We start from the raw sequence: 15,966 nt of genomic DNA, 5'->3' as shown, positions 1-15,966 counted from the left end.
TGCTTTGATTGTTGCCCACAGGGGCAGGTAGTTTGTGAGGGTGGGAGGGAGCTGGCAGTGGGCCAGGCACAGAGGGCTGGGGGGCACATGCCACACGCAGAGCAGCCTGTTCACACGGCATTAACAGCTCTGCTCCATTATCATCTGCAGAGAGCAGCCTTATCTGCACTGCCTCCATTAGGGAGAGGCTCCTGCCTACCCTGTGCTGGGATAATTTGCTCAGATAGCTGTAATCTAATTCCACAACACAGCTGCATAACCAGAAGCCCTTCTACCTTTGGGGCTCCTTGCTCTTTGGCACGGGACACGAGGTACTTTGTGTGAGCAAATAATTCAGATTTGTTGCCTGAGAAAAGACAGCAGAGGGGCAGACATAGTGCTTGCCCAGCTCCTGCCAGCAGCAGTCAGGCTACCAGGGGCATGTATGGCCAATTAAAGCAATTCTGGCATTTGGTGAGGACAATCTAGCCATCATGAGAGGGTCAGCAGTGCTTGGGCAGCACAGCTGGGGCAAGATGTGCCAGGGTGCAGTGCCCTCCAGGGCAGGGGTGGGAGGGACGGGTCTCTCCTGATGTGTGCAGGAGTGGAAGTGCAGTGTGGAAGCAGGTGAGTGCTGTGGTGGCGTTACCCAGCGCAGTCCGTGTCCTCCAGCCCAGCCTGCTCCCCTGCTGCACCAGGGCTGGCGGTCGCTGCTTCTCTGTGCTGCTGTGGGGGCTCTCCCCAGAGCCTGCAGCCCCTGGAATCCAGGGAATTGCCTGTGTGAAGAGGGTGTAGGGTGAACCTGCCAGGAGGCAGAGGGAGCCAGGCACAGGTGTCTGTAACCAGCCACGTGGAGCACATCTCAGCACAGAGGGAGAGAGGAGCCAGTGGGGAACGTCAGGGCTCAGTTCATGGATTTCTTGGGTGATCCCAGGGAAATAATTTAGCTTCTGGCCAGCCAGCTTTTAAAATGGACACAGTGATAGTACCCTTTTTCTGCATAGCTCTCTGTGCTGTTTCTTAGCAGAGAGAAGCCTGAGCCTGTGCTGTCATACTGGGGTGTGTCAGTGCTGCTCCAGTGTAAGAATTAATTAACCTATGTTAATTAATTAATCCACATTTAGAGAACAGAGGCACACTTGGTCATTACAATTATTGCCTTCCCTTGCTAGTAAGGAGGCCGGAATTTTCCTCACTCCCTTTCTGTTTTAAGCTGAAAAGTGACTGTCACGAGAAATTGTGTAGCCCCATTGTTATTTCCTCTCAGCAATGCCACATTTAATTTACTGAATTTTCAAGTCAAATGCCAAGACATTCAGAGAACTGAAAGGCAGGCTGATGCTGTGCAGCCTCCTCCATCACTGCCAGCACTTGGGCTGGTGATTCATGAGGAAAGGTAGGACTTGGCACTCTCGTGGCAGCTGCCGTGGTCTTCTGGAGTCAGCAGGGATAGGAGCTTCTTCTGGCTGGCAGTGACAACACTTATTTTTCACATATGCAGGGAGCAGGAGATGCCATGCTGTACAGCCCTGTTGCTGATTTTCACTGTTTTTCATTAAGTTGTGGAAACTCAATGTTCTCTGTACAGAATGTATGTATGTGATGAGGCCTGAAGGCTGGTGCAGTCACTTGCATGAGGGTAACACAAAGGCTGCTGTGCCTGCTGGAGCAAGCTGTGCAGGGGTACAGCCTCCCATCAGACCCTTGCCAGAGGCAGCCCCTCAGAGGGACAGCGAGGGTCCTGCATCACTGAGCAGGGCTGGGGCTTTCTGGGCTGTGCCATGCCTGCCCAGTGACACAGAGCTGACTTTCCAGGGAAGCTCTGTCTGTGTGTGCAGCCTGCAGAGTGTGCAGAGAGTCACAGTGCTCGACAGCTCGGGGCACCACTGAATACCACTCTGGTTTTTATTTATAACCAAGGAGAAATGATCTGCTGCCCTTAGTGTTTGAAAATGGTCTCAGTGAGTGGCGTCTTCTCTTACAGATAAACCTGGACAGTGCGATGAAGGTTATTAGCAGGAGATCCATCTCGGTGGCTTACGGAGAGCCTGTCCATCCCATCATGCAGTTTGACCCTTCTGATTCCACTTACCTCTACCTGATGACCTCTTACCAGGTGAGATCTTCAGTCCTCAACAAAACAGTTCTTGGAGCACAGCACGCATTTGATTTAGCTCAGAGCTGGGAGCAGAAAGGGACAATAAAATTTTCTTTAATGGTGAGAGCCAAGACGTTCAGAGCTTTGGCTGTCACTGGGCTTTCTGGGGAGGTGCCTGTCCATTCTCCTGTGCTGGGTGATAACACCATGCAGCCCATCTTATCAGGTCTTTGTGGTGGTCAGGTAAAAAGAAGAGTGAAAGATACTGAAGCTGACTGCACTTGTGGGAGTGCAGAAATAAGCGCGGAAATAAGCAAAGTTTGTTCCTGTACAGAAACCCCAAAATGACAGTACATGGTTTTTAGGGAGGCTTTCAGGAGATCCTACAGACAAAAAGTGCCTGTCAGAAGTGGTCCCTGGGGAGGTTTCTGCTCAGTGCTTGGCAGGAGGGCTCTGCAGAGAGCTGCAGCAGGTACAGACAGGCAGTCCCATCTCCATCAAGTTAACAGAGTAGGAAGATGAGAGCTGAGCGCTCCAGGCACTGAGGGTTTGTCCTGAATTACATTTTAATCTGTCAAAACAGATGCACAACCCCAAATGTTACATGTTGCATTTGTATTTTCTGAGCTCTAATTCCCTGCAGATTGGTCATTATCATTTCACAGACCCTCCCAGGAAGCCTCTTTAGCTGATGGCTCCTCTCATCTCAGCCCCTGGCTGGGCTGTGCCCTCCACTCGGGCTGATCAAACACTGCTGTGGTGCTCATGGTGCCTCCTCTGACTGCTTCTTTTCCAATAAATCTGATGAGTTAGTTCCTCTTTGGTGGAGAGAGCACCCTGGGAAGCTCCCCAGGAGCTTGACAGGCTTGGGGTGAGCCCCGCAGGGCTGGGGAGCAGTGAGGTGCTGTGGGTGAAGTGGGGCTTCAAGGAGCCTACAGCCTGGAGTGTGCTTGCCTGGTGGGAGCTCAGGGCTCTTGCACCTCGCATGTTCAGTCCCCGCTCTTCCAGACCACTCAGGTTTCCTTCCCAAATGTTTAGAGATCAAAGGAGGAGAGAGCAGAAATCAACACATGCTTTCCCTTCCAACTGCTCCTGCCAAGTGAGTCCCCAGAGGTACTTTGATTTTTTCACAAATCAAGGTTTCTAGAGTGGTGCTGCTTTCTGATCTTTGTGTAAACAGCCAGCGAGTGCTGGGCTGTGACTGGAGAGGAGCTTTCTGCAGGTCTGGGTGAGAGCTTTTCACAGAGAGGGACAAGCTGTAAAGCTATGTCCATCTGACACCTCTGAAAGGTGCAGTGTCACATTCTGTAACCTGGTCTCACATGGCTCCTGCCATGGCACCAGCTGAAAAGGAGCAGCTCAGCCCAGCCTAGCCCAGCCTAGCCCAGCTCTCAGTTGTATGGCCCAGCCCAGCCTAGCCCAGCTCAGCTGGCTGCAGACCCTGTGGTTTCCCAAGCCCTAGGGCATCATTCCTGTCTTGGGCCTTGTAGCCCCTGGCTGGACTCCAGCAGGTGGCTTCTTGGGCTCATCCCCATGCCAGGTGGCCATGGCACAGCTCCACTGTCCAAGCCATGCCAGGGGTTGCTCCTGTGGCGGGCTGGGTGAGTTTGCCCCAGGGGAAGGGTGTTGCAGCCCGAGGTGCTGGTGTCCTGTGCCCAGCTGCACGTGGCCGTGCTGCAGCGTCCAGGCGGGGGGTCCTGGGGGCTGTGCAGTCTGGGGCTGTGCAGTCTGGGGGCTGTGCAGCCTGGGGGCTGTGCAGCCTGAGGGGCTGTGCAGTCTGGGGGCTGTGCAGCCTGGCAGCAGCTCTGTGTTGTCGTGCAGATGACCCGGGTGAAGGTGGCTGCCTGCAGCCAGTACTCGACGTGCACAGAGTGCCTGGCTGCCGCTGACGCCTACTGCGGGTGGTGCACCATGGAGACCAGGTAGGACCAGCCCTGTCCTGGAGCACGTCACCGTGTCCCTGGGCCCTCAGCCTGGGCTAGAATTTCTGCTGCCTTCTGTATTTCCCCACAGTCACACCACCAACAGTCTTTTTCCATTCCTTACAAAATACGTGCTGTTAGAAACAATTGCATCTGGCCCAAAGGGTTGGGATGCTCTTCAGAGCCAAGACTTCACCATAGCTGCATTGTCATGCCACAGGCAGCTGCCAGTGCAAAGAATCTCTTGCAGGTGTCAAACCGTGGGACTGGGAGAACCCACACCCTGTGAAAGTCCATGTTTTGCCCCTGCAAACCTCATCTATCAGTAGAAGACAATCACATGGAAAAGGGGATATTCAAAATTAGATTCCACATTTGCAAACTGAAGATGTCAGACAAAATGTCATCCTCTCCTCCTGAGTTTGGGTTCAGCTCTGGCCTTTTCCTGCCTTCCTCAATCCTGCTGCTCCAATGGTGCTGTGAGAGTACATGTTTTTATCATGGCAAGCAGACAAACCATAGCAGCAAATGTTAAGGCTTAGCTGCATGGATGAAGGAGAAAGATACAGACACAAGATTTTCTCAGGAGCTTCCCTCACAAGAAATTAAATTCAATTCATAATTCATTTTTTATCACCTGTTTTAAAACTGATCAACCACGAGCTGTTCCTCTGTTCGTTGCAGGTGTTCTCTGCAGCACGAGTGCACCAACTTCACAGGGGCCAACTTCTGGGCGAGTGTGAGTGAGGGAGTGGAGCAGTGCCCTTCCATGACCATCCTGGAGCCTGAGATCAATATTGACAAAGAGAACCCGGTGCGTTTGCTGCCAGTTCCACTGCAGGCTCTGTGGAGCCATGCCTGCTCCCAGGGCAGTAGCCACCCCAGCTCCTCCCGCGGAGCAGCTCGGCTCCCCCGGCGTGGCTGTGGGTCAGGGGGTGCTGAGCTCTGCTGCTGCACCTGGCGGGGCTCTGGGGGAGCTGGGGGTGACCTGCTGCACCCCGGAGCCTGAGCCAGCTGCGTGCCAGGTCTGGAGGAAAACAGCACCCGGAGCTGAGCCTACGGCAAAAACCACCCAGAGCCGCTGCACCAAACACACAGGGCAGGCTCGCAAAATTTCAAACGCAATCAGCTGCAGACAGCTGAGTCAACTCATTTCCTGGTTTTGTATTGTTGCTATTTTAAAGTATTTTAATTATATGTTAAAGGTTTTTATCAAAATATTATTTGTTTCAAGACAGACCCTGTCTGTGGGCTTGTTTTGGAGTTGCTTGCCTCTTAAAAGCTTCTAAAATGTTGACTATTTCTAAATATAATTTTCTGTGATAATAGCTGACTTTTTTGTCTAATATAGGCCCTGATAATACAAATAAATGGAACTATCCCGAACTTGAATGGAACAAATATTTCATGTGACTATGGAAACAACATCCACACGGTAGCCAGAGTCGCTGGGGATGATGTAAACCAATTTATTTATTGCAGTTTGCTTCCACACGAGAAATATCCAGCATTTCCTGATGACCAAGGTATGCAGAAGCAAACAAAATGTGTTCCTTCTAACCACTTTTGTGGACATAGCTTTTAATAGGCTTTATTTATTTTTTTTTCAGTTGTATGTGCAGTTAACACATACAGGGAAGAAAAGCCTGAAGCTGTGTCTGTTTTACAGGGCATATGACTCTGAAGTGTAGGAATTCCACCCTCTTTACATGAATTGATAGTATTTCAAATCTATGAATTTTTGTTTTAAACATCAGAATTTAAATGCCAGTTCATGTGCTTATTTTTATCTGGTTTGAGCTTCTGCTTTAGATTTAGTATGTACTAAGCCCAAAATGTTTTAGCCCTAGGAAAATAATGTAGTTTTTTATATAGATATTTTCAATTGCTTTCTTCAATTTCCCTCCAAAACACACGCTGCCTTTCAGGAGAAGTTCTGGAGGAAGAGCGAGTGGGTACCTAAAGGAGCTCAGGGACTCTGAGCCCCGTTTCCAGTCAAAAGCCAGCCAGAGGTGACCAGTGTCCCCTGCTTTCCAATGGTGCCAAAGAGGATGCCTGTCTCGAGGCTCCATGGGGCTGCCTCCAGAGGAGATGAGTGCCTGGGACGAGGCTGAGCTGCTGGCTGAGCTGGCCAGGTCTGAACTGGCCCCTGAACCAGCTGAGCTGGCCAGGTCTGAACTGGGCACTGCATCAGCTGAGCTGGCCAGGTCTGAACTGGCCCCTGAACCAGCTGAGCTGGCCAGACCTGAGCTGGGCATTGCATCAGCTGAGCTGGCCAGGTCTGAACTGGCCCCTGAACCAGCTGAGCTGCTGGCTGAGCTGGCCAGACCTCAACTGGCCACTTAGTGATGCAGTCAGCCCCTCTCAGTGCCTTTGGAAAAGTTTGATGCTTTAGTCCAGGCTTGAGTGCTTGTAAAGTTTTCGTCCTTCAGCCATGGAGTGAATGTGCTATTGAGGATGGCTGACTTCAGTAAGGAGAGAATTAGCTAGTCCTTCTGAAAATTCCACTTTTCCTAGGCCTATTTGTAAAACTGCATTGCTTTCGTCCCAAACTATCCAAAGAATGGGAGATCATTAACTGCTCTGTATTGTTGGTTTCAGCAATGTCCAAATGAATTTCTGGAATCCAGTATGCTGATTTATTGTCTGTATTCTGAAAGAGGCATTGTTTCTTCTCCCTGGTGCTTATATGGCAAAATTGAAAAAAAAAAAAAAAAAAAAAAAAGCAATTTTGGGGGGAGGGAAGGTAGTATGGTGTGTTGAGCAGCCAAAAAAGGGATTTAGGGATTTCCGCTCTCTGCAGGTTTGTTGGCACAGGGAAAGTGAGCGGGATTTTAAAACATGATAACTAACATGTTTTAATTACCACGTTTTAAAAATTACAGTTTAGCACCAACTGTACGTGAAGACAATAATTAAATCTGCTAATTAACACTTGCATAACATGCTGGAATTTTGTGCTGAAAGTCACCATGTTCTTTTTTGTGAGAGTAATGTAAAGTGCTGATTTAGGAGGGAGGAGCTGAAGGTCAGGAGAAAGGATGACTGGTCCAAGTTCTGACATGCAGCTCGGAGGAAGCCCTAGAGAAAACAAATCATATTTAGCCCTTGTTTTCCCAAGGGTCTCTCTTGTCTTCTGAGTGTGAGTGTGAGCAAGGGGCTGTTGCAACCCAATGTTCTTTGGCTTGATTTTCTCAGACCACGTGGTCGTCGAAACTTCTCTCCGGGTCAACAACAAAAACATAATCCGGGCCAATTTCACCATCTATGATTGCAAAAGGATTGGAAGCATTTACCCGAAGAGAGCGTAAGTGACCCCAGCGTGCAGGCAGCAGAGCCCCCTGGCAGGTGGTGGCAGGGCGGGGGTGGCACTGGGGTGACAATGGCGGGGCAGCTGGAAGCTGGGAGGGTGCCAGCACAAGGCTGGGCCAGGGTGCTCCTGTGTGGGGCTGATGGGGGAGCTCAGCTCCTGAGGGTTGGCAGCTGGGGGCTGGGCAGGATTTGGCAGCATCGTGGGAGATGTGGTGCCAGAGGAGGGTCCTCAAGCCATCTGGACATGCTGGGCTTCTTTTAAACATAAATAATATTTTTATATGAAGCTTGTTCTGTTAACCCTTCAGCAGCAGAGGTGGCCTCCCCAGCAATCCGTGGGGCACTGGGGAAGGGAGGGTCATGCTCTCTTGCTCCTTCCAGCCCTGGGTGGGAGCAGTCACACACCCCCATCAGCTTGAGGGGGCTCTAGTGGCACACGCAGAACTCATCCACCTCTCAGGAGCATGACATCAGGACCTGACCACAGGGCCCACCAGCACTCCCGTGTCTGTGTAAACAGCAGGGAGAGTCCTAGTCAGGTCCAGCATGCCGGGCTCCTCAGAGACAGGTGAGGGGAAAGAGCATTTTTTGGGGGAAAAACCTTTTTTGCTAAGCAGGGGAAGGTGGCTCTCAGTCTGCTGTGGCCTGAGGCCAGGCAGGGCTGCCTGGGGGTGATGGGCTCTGGCCACATTCCATGCCAGCTCCCAGGGAGAGCAGAGGGAAATCCAGCACCTGCTGTGGGTTTTTCTAGGCACCATTAAAGGCTGAACAGTGTGACGATGGGTTGCAGGGCTGAAGTGTGGCCCCTCTGAGCAACCTGTACTCTGCTTTCCTCACCTTGCCTTTGCCATTGCAGGTGCACCAGCTGCCTCTCAGCCAGGTGGAAGTGCCACTGGTGCCCCTCCACCTACAGCTGTGTCTCCAACCACTCCCAGTGTGAGGATGCTCTGCGGATGGAGGTGAGAGAGCTCAGAGCTGCTGGGGCCCCGAGCCTCCTGCAGCAGTGCCCAGTGGGGTGGTAGGCACTGTGCCCTGCCGTGCTGAGCCGTGCCTGGGAGGAGGCTGGCTCAGGGATTCAGGGATTCAGCTGTCCTGGTGCCTCCTGTGGGCTCCAGCTCTTGGTTTTCCATGATTTCTCATACCTGGAGCAATGCTGCCCTTTCTCCACATCCTGGGCCACCTGGGTTTGGGTGCAAGAGGAAACAGCCATACTCCACCATTTCCTTAGCTCTGACTCCAGGTTGCTTTATGTTAATAATGTGCTGGGGCACCACTGGGGTGCTCACCCAGAGGACAAAATCACCCCTTTCCAAACTGCAGCTTTAATACCCAGAGGCTCAGTGTTCCTACTACTGAACTTTAATTTGAAGTTAATTTAATAAAATGGGCCTTTTAGCAGTCAATCTGCTCTAGATCCAAGCCAAGCTTTTACACTGTAAATTGAATATCCCTTTTACACCTCTGCTCTTAGCTCAGGTCTCTAGTGTTCCTCGTGCTCATCATTGAGAGGAGTTTGGCCCCGTGTCAGATGTCCCACCCTCACTCTCAGGCTGAGCCCAGGGCCAGCCCTGGCATCCACTCTCCTCCAGTGGCGAGGAGTGCAGGGCATGGGGGTGGAGCTGAAGCCACCACTTACATCTCCAGATCCTGTAAATCCCCGGGAAATGGGGATGGAAAGGTCCCTGCCAGGTGGCAGCTCCCAGCAGCACGGGGCAGTGTTGGGGTCAGCTCTGCCTGTGCATACCCAGGTGTTTTGGGGAAGCACCTCCTCTTTGTCCACTTCACAGGTTTCAGTGTCTGGCGCTTTCTCTGTCTGTCTGGATGGGTGCTGGGAAGTTGAAAACCATCCTGAAGGTTGTTCCTGTTGGGTCTGTCTGTGCCAGAGCCTGGGGAGCCCTGCAGGGGTCTGGCACACACTGGCTGCTGGGGAGTGGGTGCTCATGCTGTGTGTGCTGCTGGCACTGCCGTGCTGCTCGTGCCAGGGACTTGAGGCTGCCAGTTTCAGCACTGGGTGACACCAGGGCTGTGTGGTCACCTGGGGGCTGCCCTGGGTTAGTCCTCGATTAGCAAAGGACTAACTTCTTGGATCTCCTGCTCCAGAGGTTCAGTTGGGCTGGCTGCTGACCTGCTTGGGCATGTTTGTTTTCTCTCTGTGCCTCCTGCTGATCTGGTGAGCAGGAGAGGTGCTCTGTAGCCCTGGAAACACGGTGCTTTCATCGTGCACTTGGAGCTTTGGTAAACAAACCACGGCTGGCGCGGCTGCACCTGCGCATGGCTCTGCAGGGAGAGCTGCATCCTAGCAGCTCCATCCGCAGCACCCCGGACATTCTGCCCGCTCCCTCTGATCCAGATGTGACGGATATAGGCAGCTGGCAGCTCTATTTCTGGTGGCTGCTGAACAGCAGGAGAAGGGGCTGCAAGATGACAAGTTAATCAGTCCTCTAAAGTGTATTTCTCTGGGAAGCTGTGCCAGCTCTGGTGACATGCAAGGACTCATCAGGCAGGGGAGCTTTTGCTTGAAATTGTAGCTGGGCTGGTTCTATTTTAACTCTTCTTATTTCCTTGGAAGAGACTTGGGACTGAAATCTCTCTCCAGTTGTTTGCCTTGCTGTTTTTCTTCCCTTGTCACGTTAATCTCTATTATTTAATCTCCTTGTTTAAGCAGCACCAACTATGCTTGGTTAGAGTGTCCTGACAGAACTGAAATATTTTTTCCACGGTCAAACAGGCACTTTCAGGTAGTTTTCTGACCTCTATATAGGTCTGGGGAGGGCAGGAGAGAAATCTCCCCCTCGCTGCCTGCCCGGTCTCAGGGATGTGTCTGATCAGGCATCCCAGCACTGGGAGGGCAGGCTCAGCCTCTCCTTGGAGCAACAGCAGCACTGGCATCAGTGGAGCCACAGCAGGATAACCTTTAATGCAAGCGAGAGGAAATCTTGCCTGCTGCAAATGGTTCTGCATAATGGACCAAGTATTTTGTTGTCTTTTACCCCAATGGCTCCACTGTCACAGGCATTACTCTAGATGTACCCTGGGGCCATGCACAATCTGGCTTCATGTTTGCTGTAGTTTCACAGTGTGATTTACGTCTCATGAGAGAACAGAGCGGGTTTGTCACATAGACTGGAATTCTGAGTCAGCTCCAGTGTCTGAGACATCAATTTAGAACAAGAACAAAAGTAAGGAGACAGATGACCTTTTAAAATAATTTTTCAGCTTCATTTAAGCCTTTCAGTGCAGCTGCCCTCCTACTGCAGCCCCCTCACTGAAGGCCCTGCAGCTCCTCACACCCTCTGTGCATGCACTGGGCAGGATGGAGACCCTGCAGCACAGACTCTGCAGGTGCTGGCAGCGTGAGCAATGCAGTGGGTGCAACACGGCTCACAGGGCTGGGAGAGGGTCACACTGGTAGGTCTGCCATTGGAGGGGGCAGTGCCTCCTTTCAGTTATTCTGGCCCTGTCACGGCCAGAGTGGCAGCTGAGGTGCAGGTACACGTCACTGTGCACCTGGCAGTCCCCATTTCCCAGTGAAATTAATCTTATCAAGGACTTTTCAAGGTTCCTTTCCCTTGTTGCTGAGGATGCTCAGCATGCACCCAGCTAATCCCTTTTTTCCTTATTTTTGTACCTAGCAGAAGAAAATGGATTGTCCTCAAATAGTACCTGCCCCTTTGGAGCCGATGCCCACGGGTGTATCTCGGAACATCGTGATCTCACTGGCCAATGCGACTTTCTCTAAGGTAAATGAGTTCCTGAAGGCGTTGGAAAGTTTGGACGGGTGTTTGGGGGAAATAAAACTCCCTGTTTCCTTGTGGGTGTTTGCTCCACCACCACAGAGCATGCTGGTGCCAGCTCTCCCAACCCCACATCCAGCCTGGCCCCAGTGCCCGCACTGAGGAGCAACAGGCACAGCTCTGAGGGGCAGACAGGGAGCCCTGTCTGAGCCACAGTGTTTGAGTACAGCATGGAAGCATTGTTTAACTTCAGATTGTCCCTGCAGAGCTCATTTGGTGTAAAAATGCCCTTCAGGTCATCACTGCAAAGCTTGTTTGATGTGAAAAAGTATTTTTTGTGAAATTTTCTGACATGCTAATTCTAACAGCAAAAAGCAGGAGTGGACATCAAGTGGTGCCTTTGGAGATGTGCTGCATGCCAGAAAGAGCCAGAGGAATTTGGGGCAAAGAGGCTGAGCTCTGGGAAAGTGCTTGAGTAAGCTCTGGTGCTTGTAGAAAGCTGCCCTGAGTAATTTTGGCTCAGACCAACAGGGCTCATGGGGCCAGGTTTGCCTTGCCCCTGCTGATGATTCCAGCATCCTGGGCAGCCAAGTGGCTCCTTGTTCTTCAGGAGAGGAGAATTTTGGAAGTGGCAGTGGAGCTGTTCTGGTGTGCTGGAGGCCGTGGAGGCACCACTCCCACCACACCTCCTTGCCCTCGGCACAGGGGCAGAGCAGACCCTCGTGCCTGAATGGGGTGGCCTTTTCCTGCACAGCTCCAGCCTCCAGGAAGGAGGCTGTGACCTCTGCAATCAGCAAAACAGGGTGAGAAATCCTTCTTCCTGTCTGGATGCTGGAGGTGGCGAGGAGGAAGCAATAGTGCATGGAACCCACAGGAAATGGAGTCAGCAGGAAAGGGGCAGCAGGAGAGGCTCTGGCAGTCTGGCTTCCTTCCATCACCTTCTGCCCATTGTCCCAGGGTGCCGGGGAGGATTTCTCCTTTCCTCTCTGGAGGAGCCCATGAGTGCTGCAGGAGCTGGGAGCCTCAGAGGCATGTGCCCCAACCCCTTTGCTGCAGCAGGGGCACTGCATGGGCCACTGCAGGGCTGTGGGCAGCCTGCAGAGCCAGAGCTGCTTGGGTGCAGGTGATGCACTGGCCAGGATTCTGCCTGTGTGTTTGCTGAACCAGCAGCTGCCTGCCAGGAGCCTGGTGCTTCCTTCCACATCTTTTATCAGATCTGCCAGTTTTCAAAGGACAGTTAGACCTCAGTAGTGGTGGAGCATCAACTGCTTGGAGATAGGATTTTTTTCCTGCAGAATGCGGGCACAGCAATAATTTGGTGCAGGATATCAGCCTTGTGTTATCAGGAAAACAGCACAGAAGTCTGTCTTTGAACCCGTTCTCGGCTGGGTCCTTGTTTGAATTAGAGATTTGCTCAGTGTAGTTGTTGGGAGAAGGAGGAGGAAGGTGACTTTGAGCCCAAATCACTGATTGGTTTGGACAAGGTGGCCTGGGACAGCTCTGGCTCTCAGTCTGTGCTGCAGTTCCACACACTCTGCCCAGAGGAGCTGCTGGGGTTACAGGAGCCCAGCCAGGCACAGCTGGTCTGTGCGTGCTGTGGGTCAGGCACAGCTCCTGGTGTGCACCTTTAGTGTCGGGTGTGATCTCCTTTTGACTTGGGCAGAGTTCAGGTGCCAGTGGCAGAATCAAGGTGGGACATGGACCCTGCTGATCGATGGACAGACAGAGAAATGCACAGAATGCTGCTGCAGCCATTCTGCCCTTGTGTTCCCTCTCCTAGGAGACAGCTCTGGAGTGCCATTTTGGGACAGATGGGACATTTGAAGCCCGGTGGGTGAACATCTCTGCCGTGGAGTGTGTACATGTGCTGGTGAGTGGAGGGGGGAGGCTGCCAGCCCTGCTTCCCCCAGGCTGAGGATCAGGGTCTCACCCCCACCCTCCCACCTGGCAGTGGGACACCCTTTGCTCTCTTCCCTCCGTCCCTCAGTGCTGCATTCGCCCCTCTGGGCTCTCTGCACGTGCTGGTGCTGGCAGGGCACACGCATGTCCCCGGTGCTGTGTTCCCAGCTCCGTGGGGATCTGCACTGCCTTTGGCCCCTGCTGCCCTGGGGCTTGGGAAAGAGCTGCTTGTTTACCTTTCTAAAGGAAGAGTTTAGTTCAGACAAAAAATTTGGCCACCTTTCAGGACTGCGGTTTTTGTAGCTTTTATTTTGAGCAAGGAATTGGCTTAAGGAAATGCTGTGATGCTCACTGGAAAGCAGTGTGTGGTTGTTGGAGGGCAAACTGCACCTGCAAAATGCAGCAAACATTTGGGCTTTCACCAGTAGGAACATTGCAAGTGGAAGCTGGAGAAGAGCTCTTTCCCATCACGTCACCTGTATCACAGCCCCACACTGAGAATGTGCAGACAGTCCAGGCTGCTCGCTTTCCTGTCCATTTCTGCTAAAAATAGCAGCAGCCCAGGGCTCTGTGCTCACCGTGATATGCACTGTGTCCTGGTGCCCTTTACTGGGGCTTCAGCAAAGTCATCAAAACAAAACAGCTGTCCCACTTCTTCTGCTAAGGATAAGACCCTTGTGTCTGGAGGAGCAGTGGTCAAAGAAGCTTCACAAGAAAGGTCAATCCGTGGGGTGTGTGTGTGTGTATGTAACCTCCTATTTTACTAAATTTCATAAGTTTTTGTTTGTTTTTTGTGTGCAGCTCCACACATCAGAGAAAAGCCATCGCTTCCCAGTGAACCTCCAGCTGAAGGACAAACCAGACAGATTTATCGACAGTCCGGAGATGATGACAGGTCTGAGTTGAAAATATTTTATGCTTCTCTCATCTGGGTGGCTTGACTGACTCTCAAACCTGGGCAGAGTTTATGGCTGCAGGAGAGAGAGAGCACAGCTCCAGTGGGCACAGCAAAATTCCTTCTCTCAGCCACATGCAAAAAACATATTTACCCAGAGTCACCCCATGAACGTGAGCCCAGAGCCCAGACTGGCACCCACACGTCCCTGTGACAGCCAGCCAAAGTCAAGCCCTGCCCAGAAGTGCAGCTCAGGTCTCACCTGCCAGCCGTGCATGGCTCAGGTTACCTGGTGCTCTCAGTCACAGCCGGGATGTGGGCTAGAGAGGAATTCCTCCCAGGGAGAGAAGGGATGGGGCAGGGCTCTTCCCGCAGCTCTCACAGGAGCATGGCATCGGGGTTCCACACGCTGTGAAAATTGAGTCCTTCTTTTTGCTTCCTCTGCTGAGAAGGAATAAAATGTGTAAGCACATTTCACCCCTGGCCTGTTCCCTGTCTCTGCGAGGAATGGCTGGATTCCCAAAAAAGCCCTTGCTACATCAGCAAAGTGAGGAAGGCAGGCAGTCAGACTCGAAGTGAGTCAGACAGACATGGTAGCCAGGCAGGACGAGCCCGGGGTGGCCACGGAGCCAGGCTGGCACAGCAGCTGCCACACTCGGCATGGCCAGAGGTTTGGGGGTGCCCCTTGGCAGGGGCTGGCTGGAGCAGCATTCCCGAGCTCCTCTGCCCCTCAGCAGTGTCAGCAGCTGTGGCAGAAAGGGCTGGTTTATCTGAGGTGCAGAGGAGGAGGAGAGCCCAAAGAAAGCTTTCCTTTGGAGGACAACTGTGGCAGGGAGAAATTCACAGGCACCAACAACCAGTGGCCAGGACAGAAAGCTTTCCCCTTAATAAACCCCTGTGAATGGAAGAGGATTATCTTGCAATGTGAAAATACCTGGAAATACCAACATGGGCAGGCATGAGATCTGGTTTCTCTGCAGAAAGAAGAGGGCATAATTTTGCAATAGAGTGGTAACCCTGAGGAGCAGGGTGGGACATGGGGTTTTGGCTGTGTAGAAGACTCAGTTCTCTGTGTGGGTGGTGCTGGGAGCAGGAACCACAGCAGAAAAAGCGTGGTGGAATTCCCCTCCTGCATGGAGAAGGAGCTCGTTTACATAGGCCATGTTTGCATCCTTTGGAATTGGCCAGAATATTTGGAGTTCCCACGGGACTGTTATGCTGCTCTGGCTCCTCCTCGCTTTGCTCTGGCTGGTGTGAGTCACATTAGAGAGACTGCCTTGCATCAGAGATCTGCTAGACAAACGTGGGCATCTTTTAAAATGTCTTTAATGAAATTACTGATGTTATTGTTTATTATTTCAATGCTTATTAGCTTTAATTGTGCATTCTGTTTTGATAGTCCATTGAAGGAATACAAGCTCTGCTATGGTTGGAAAACCACCCAGTGTAATCCCCTGGGGGGATTGCAGATGACATGGAATAAGTTTTTTGTGGAGAATAGGAGAGACCCTCAGTACCAGTGGTGTTTTGTTAGCATGGCACAGGCAGAGTGTTGGTGCTGATGAAGTTTCATTAGCACAGCACAGCAGAGCGTTGAGGCTGAGGGACTCATTAGTTGCTCAGGAAGTGCCTTAAGATGCTCCTGTGAGCAGAAGTGCCAAATGTGTCTGTTTCTGTGTTTTATGTGCTCCTGCAAAGTCTCCTGTGGGGAAAAGGGTGTGAAAGCCATATTTCCTGTGCATTTCTCACTGTTACCTCCATGGATACCCACACTTCAGTGGCAGAAGTCTTGAGGCTGGAGAGGAAATGTAACCCAGGGCACCAGCTAATGGAGATGTGAAGGCAGTATAAGAAAAACATATGGAAGTTGAGCTGAGCAGAAGTCAATGAAAGGGGTCTGTGGTCACAGGGGGAAGGAAAGAACTGTAAACACTGTACAAAGCACAAACTACCCCATTTTTTTGTCAGTGTGGAAGCAATGTGATTGCTTTCCTGGCAGGATGGAGCCAACTTTGCCAAGCAGCTTCCCATGTGGATGCTGAGAGTTGGAAACACGTAGCATTAATTGACAAAAGGTTCCAAGTTTGGGTGTTGCTTGTTTTTCAAGGGGGAGAAAAAGGAAAATAA

The 15,966-nt window shown here is 51.8% G+C and overlaps 1 protein-coding gene across 1 annotated transcript in view; it reads left to right on the top strand.

Annotated features, from left to right (window-relative positions):
* Positions 1-15,966, top strand: part of PLXND1 (plexin D1) — a 66,487-nt gene that overhangs the window by 17,929 nt on the left and 32,592 nt on the right. The window contains 9 exon segments of the mRNA XM_039695535.1: positions 1,964-2,095; positions 3,899-3,999; positions 4,684-4,813; positions 5,351-5,525; positions 7,198-7,306; positions 8,168-8,270; positions 10,947-11,051; positions 12,826-12,915; positions 13,746-13,839. Of these exon segments, the coding sequence (XP_039551469.1) occupies positions 1,964-2,095; positions 3,899-3,999; positions 4,684-4,813; positions 5,351-5,525; positions 7,198-7,306; positions 8,168-8,270; positions 10,947-11,051; positions 12,826-12,915; positions 13,746-13,839 (1,039 nt within the window).

This window comes from Passer montanus, unplaced genomic scaffold (genome assembly GCF_014805655.1).
Source record: "Passer montanus isolate IOZ18808 unplaced genomic scaffold, ASM1480565v1 scaffold9, whole genome shotgun sequence".
NCBI classification, from domain to species: domain Eukaryota; kingdom Metazoa; phylum Chordata; class Aves; order Passeriformes; family Passeridae; genus Passer; species Passer montanus.
The sequence above is the reverse complement of the archived record's forward strand: the minus strand, read 5'-3'. Positions and strand labels throughout refer to the sequence as shown.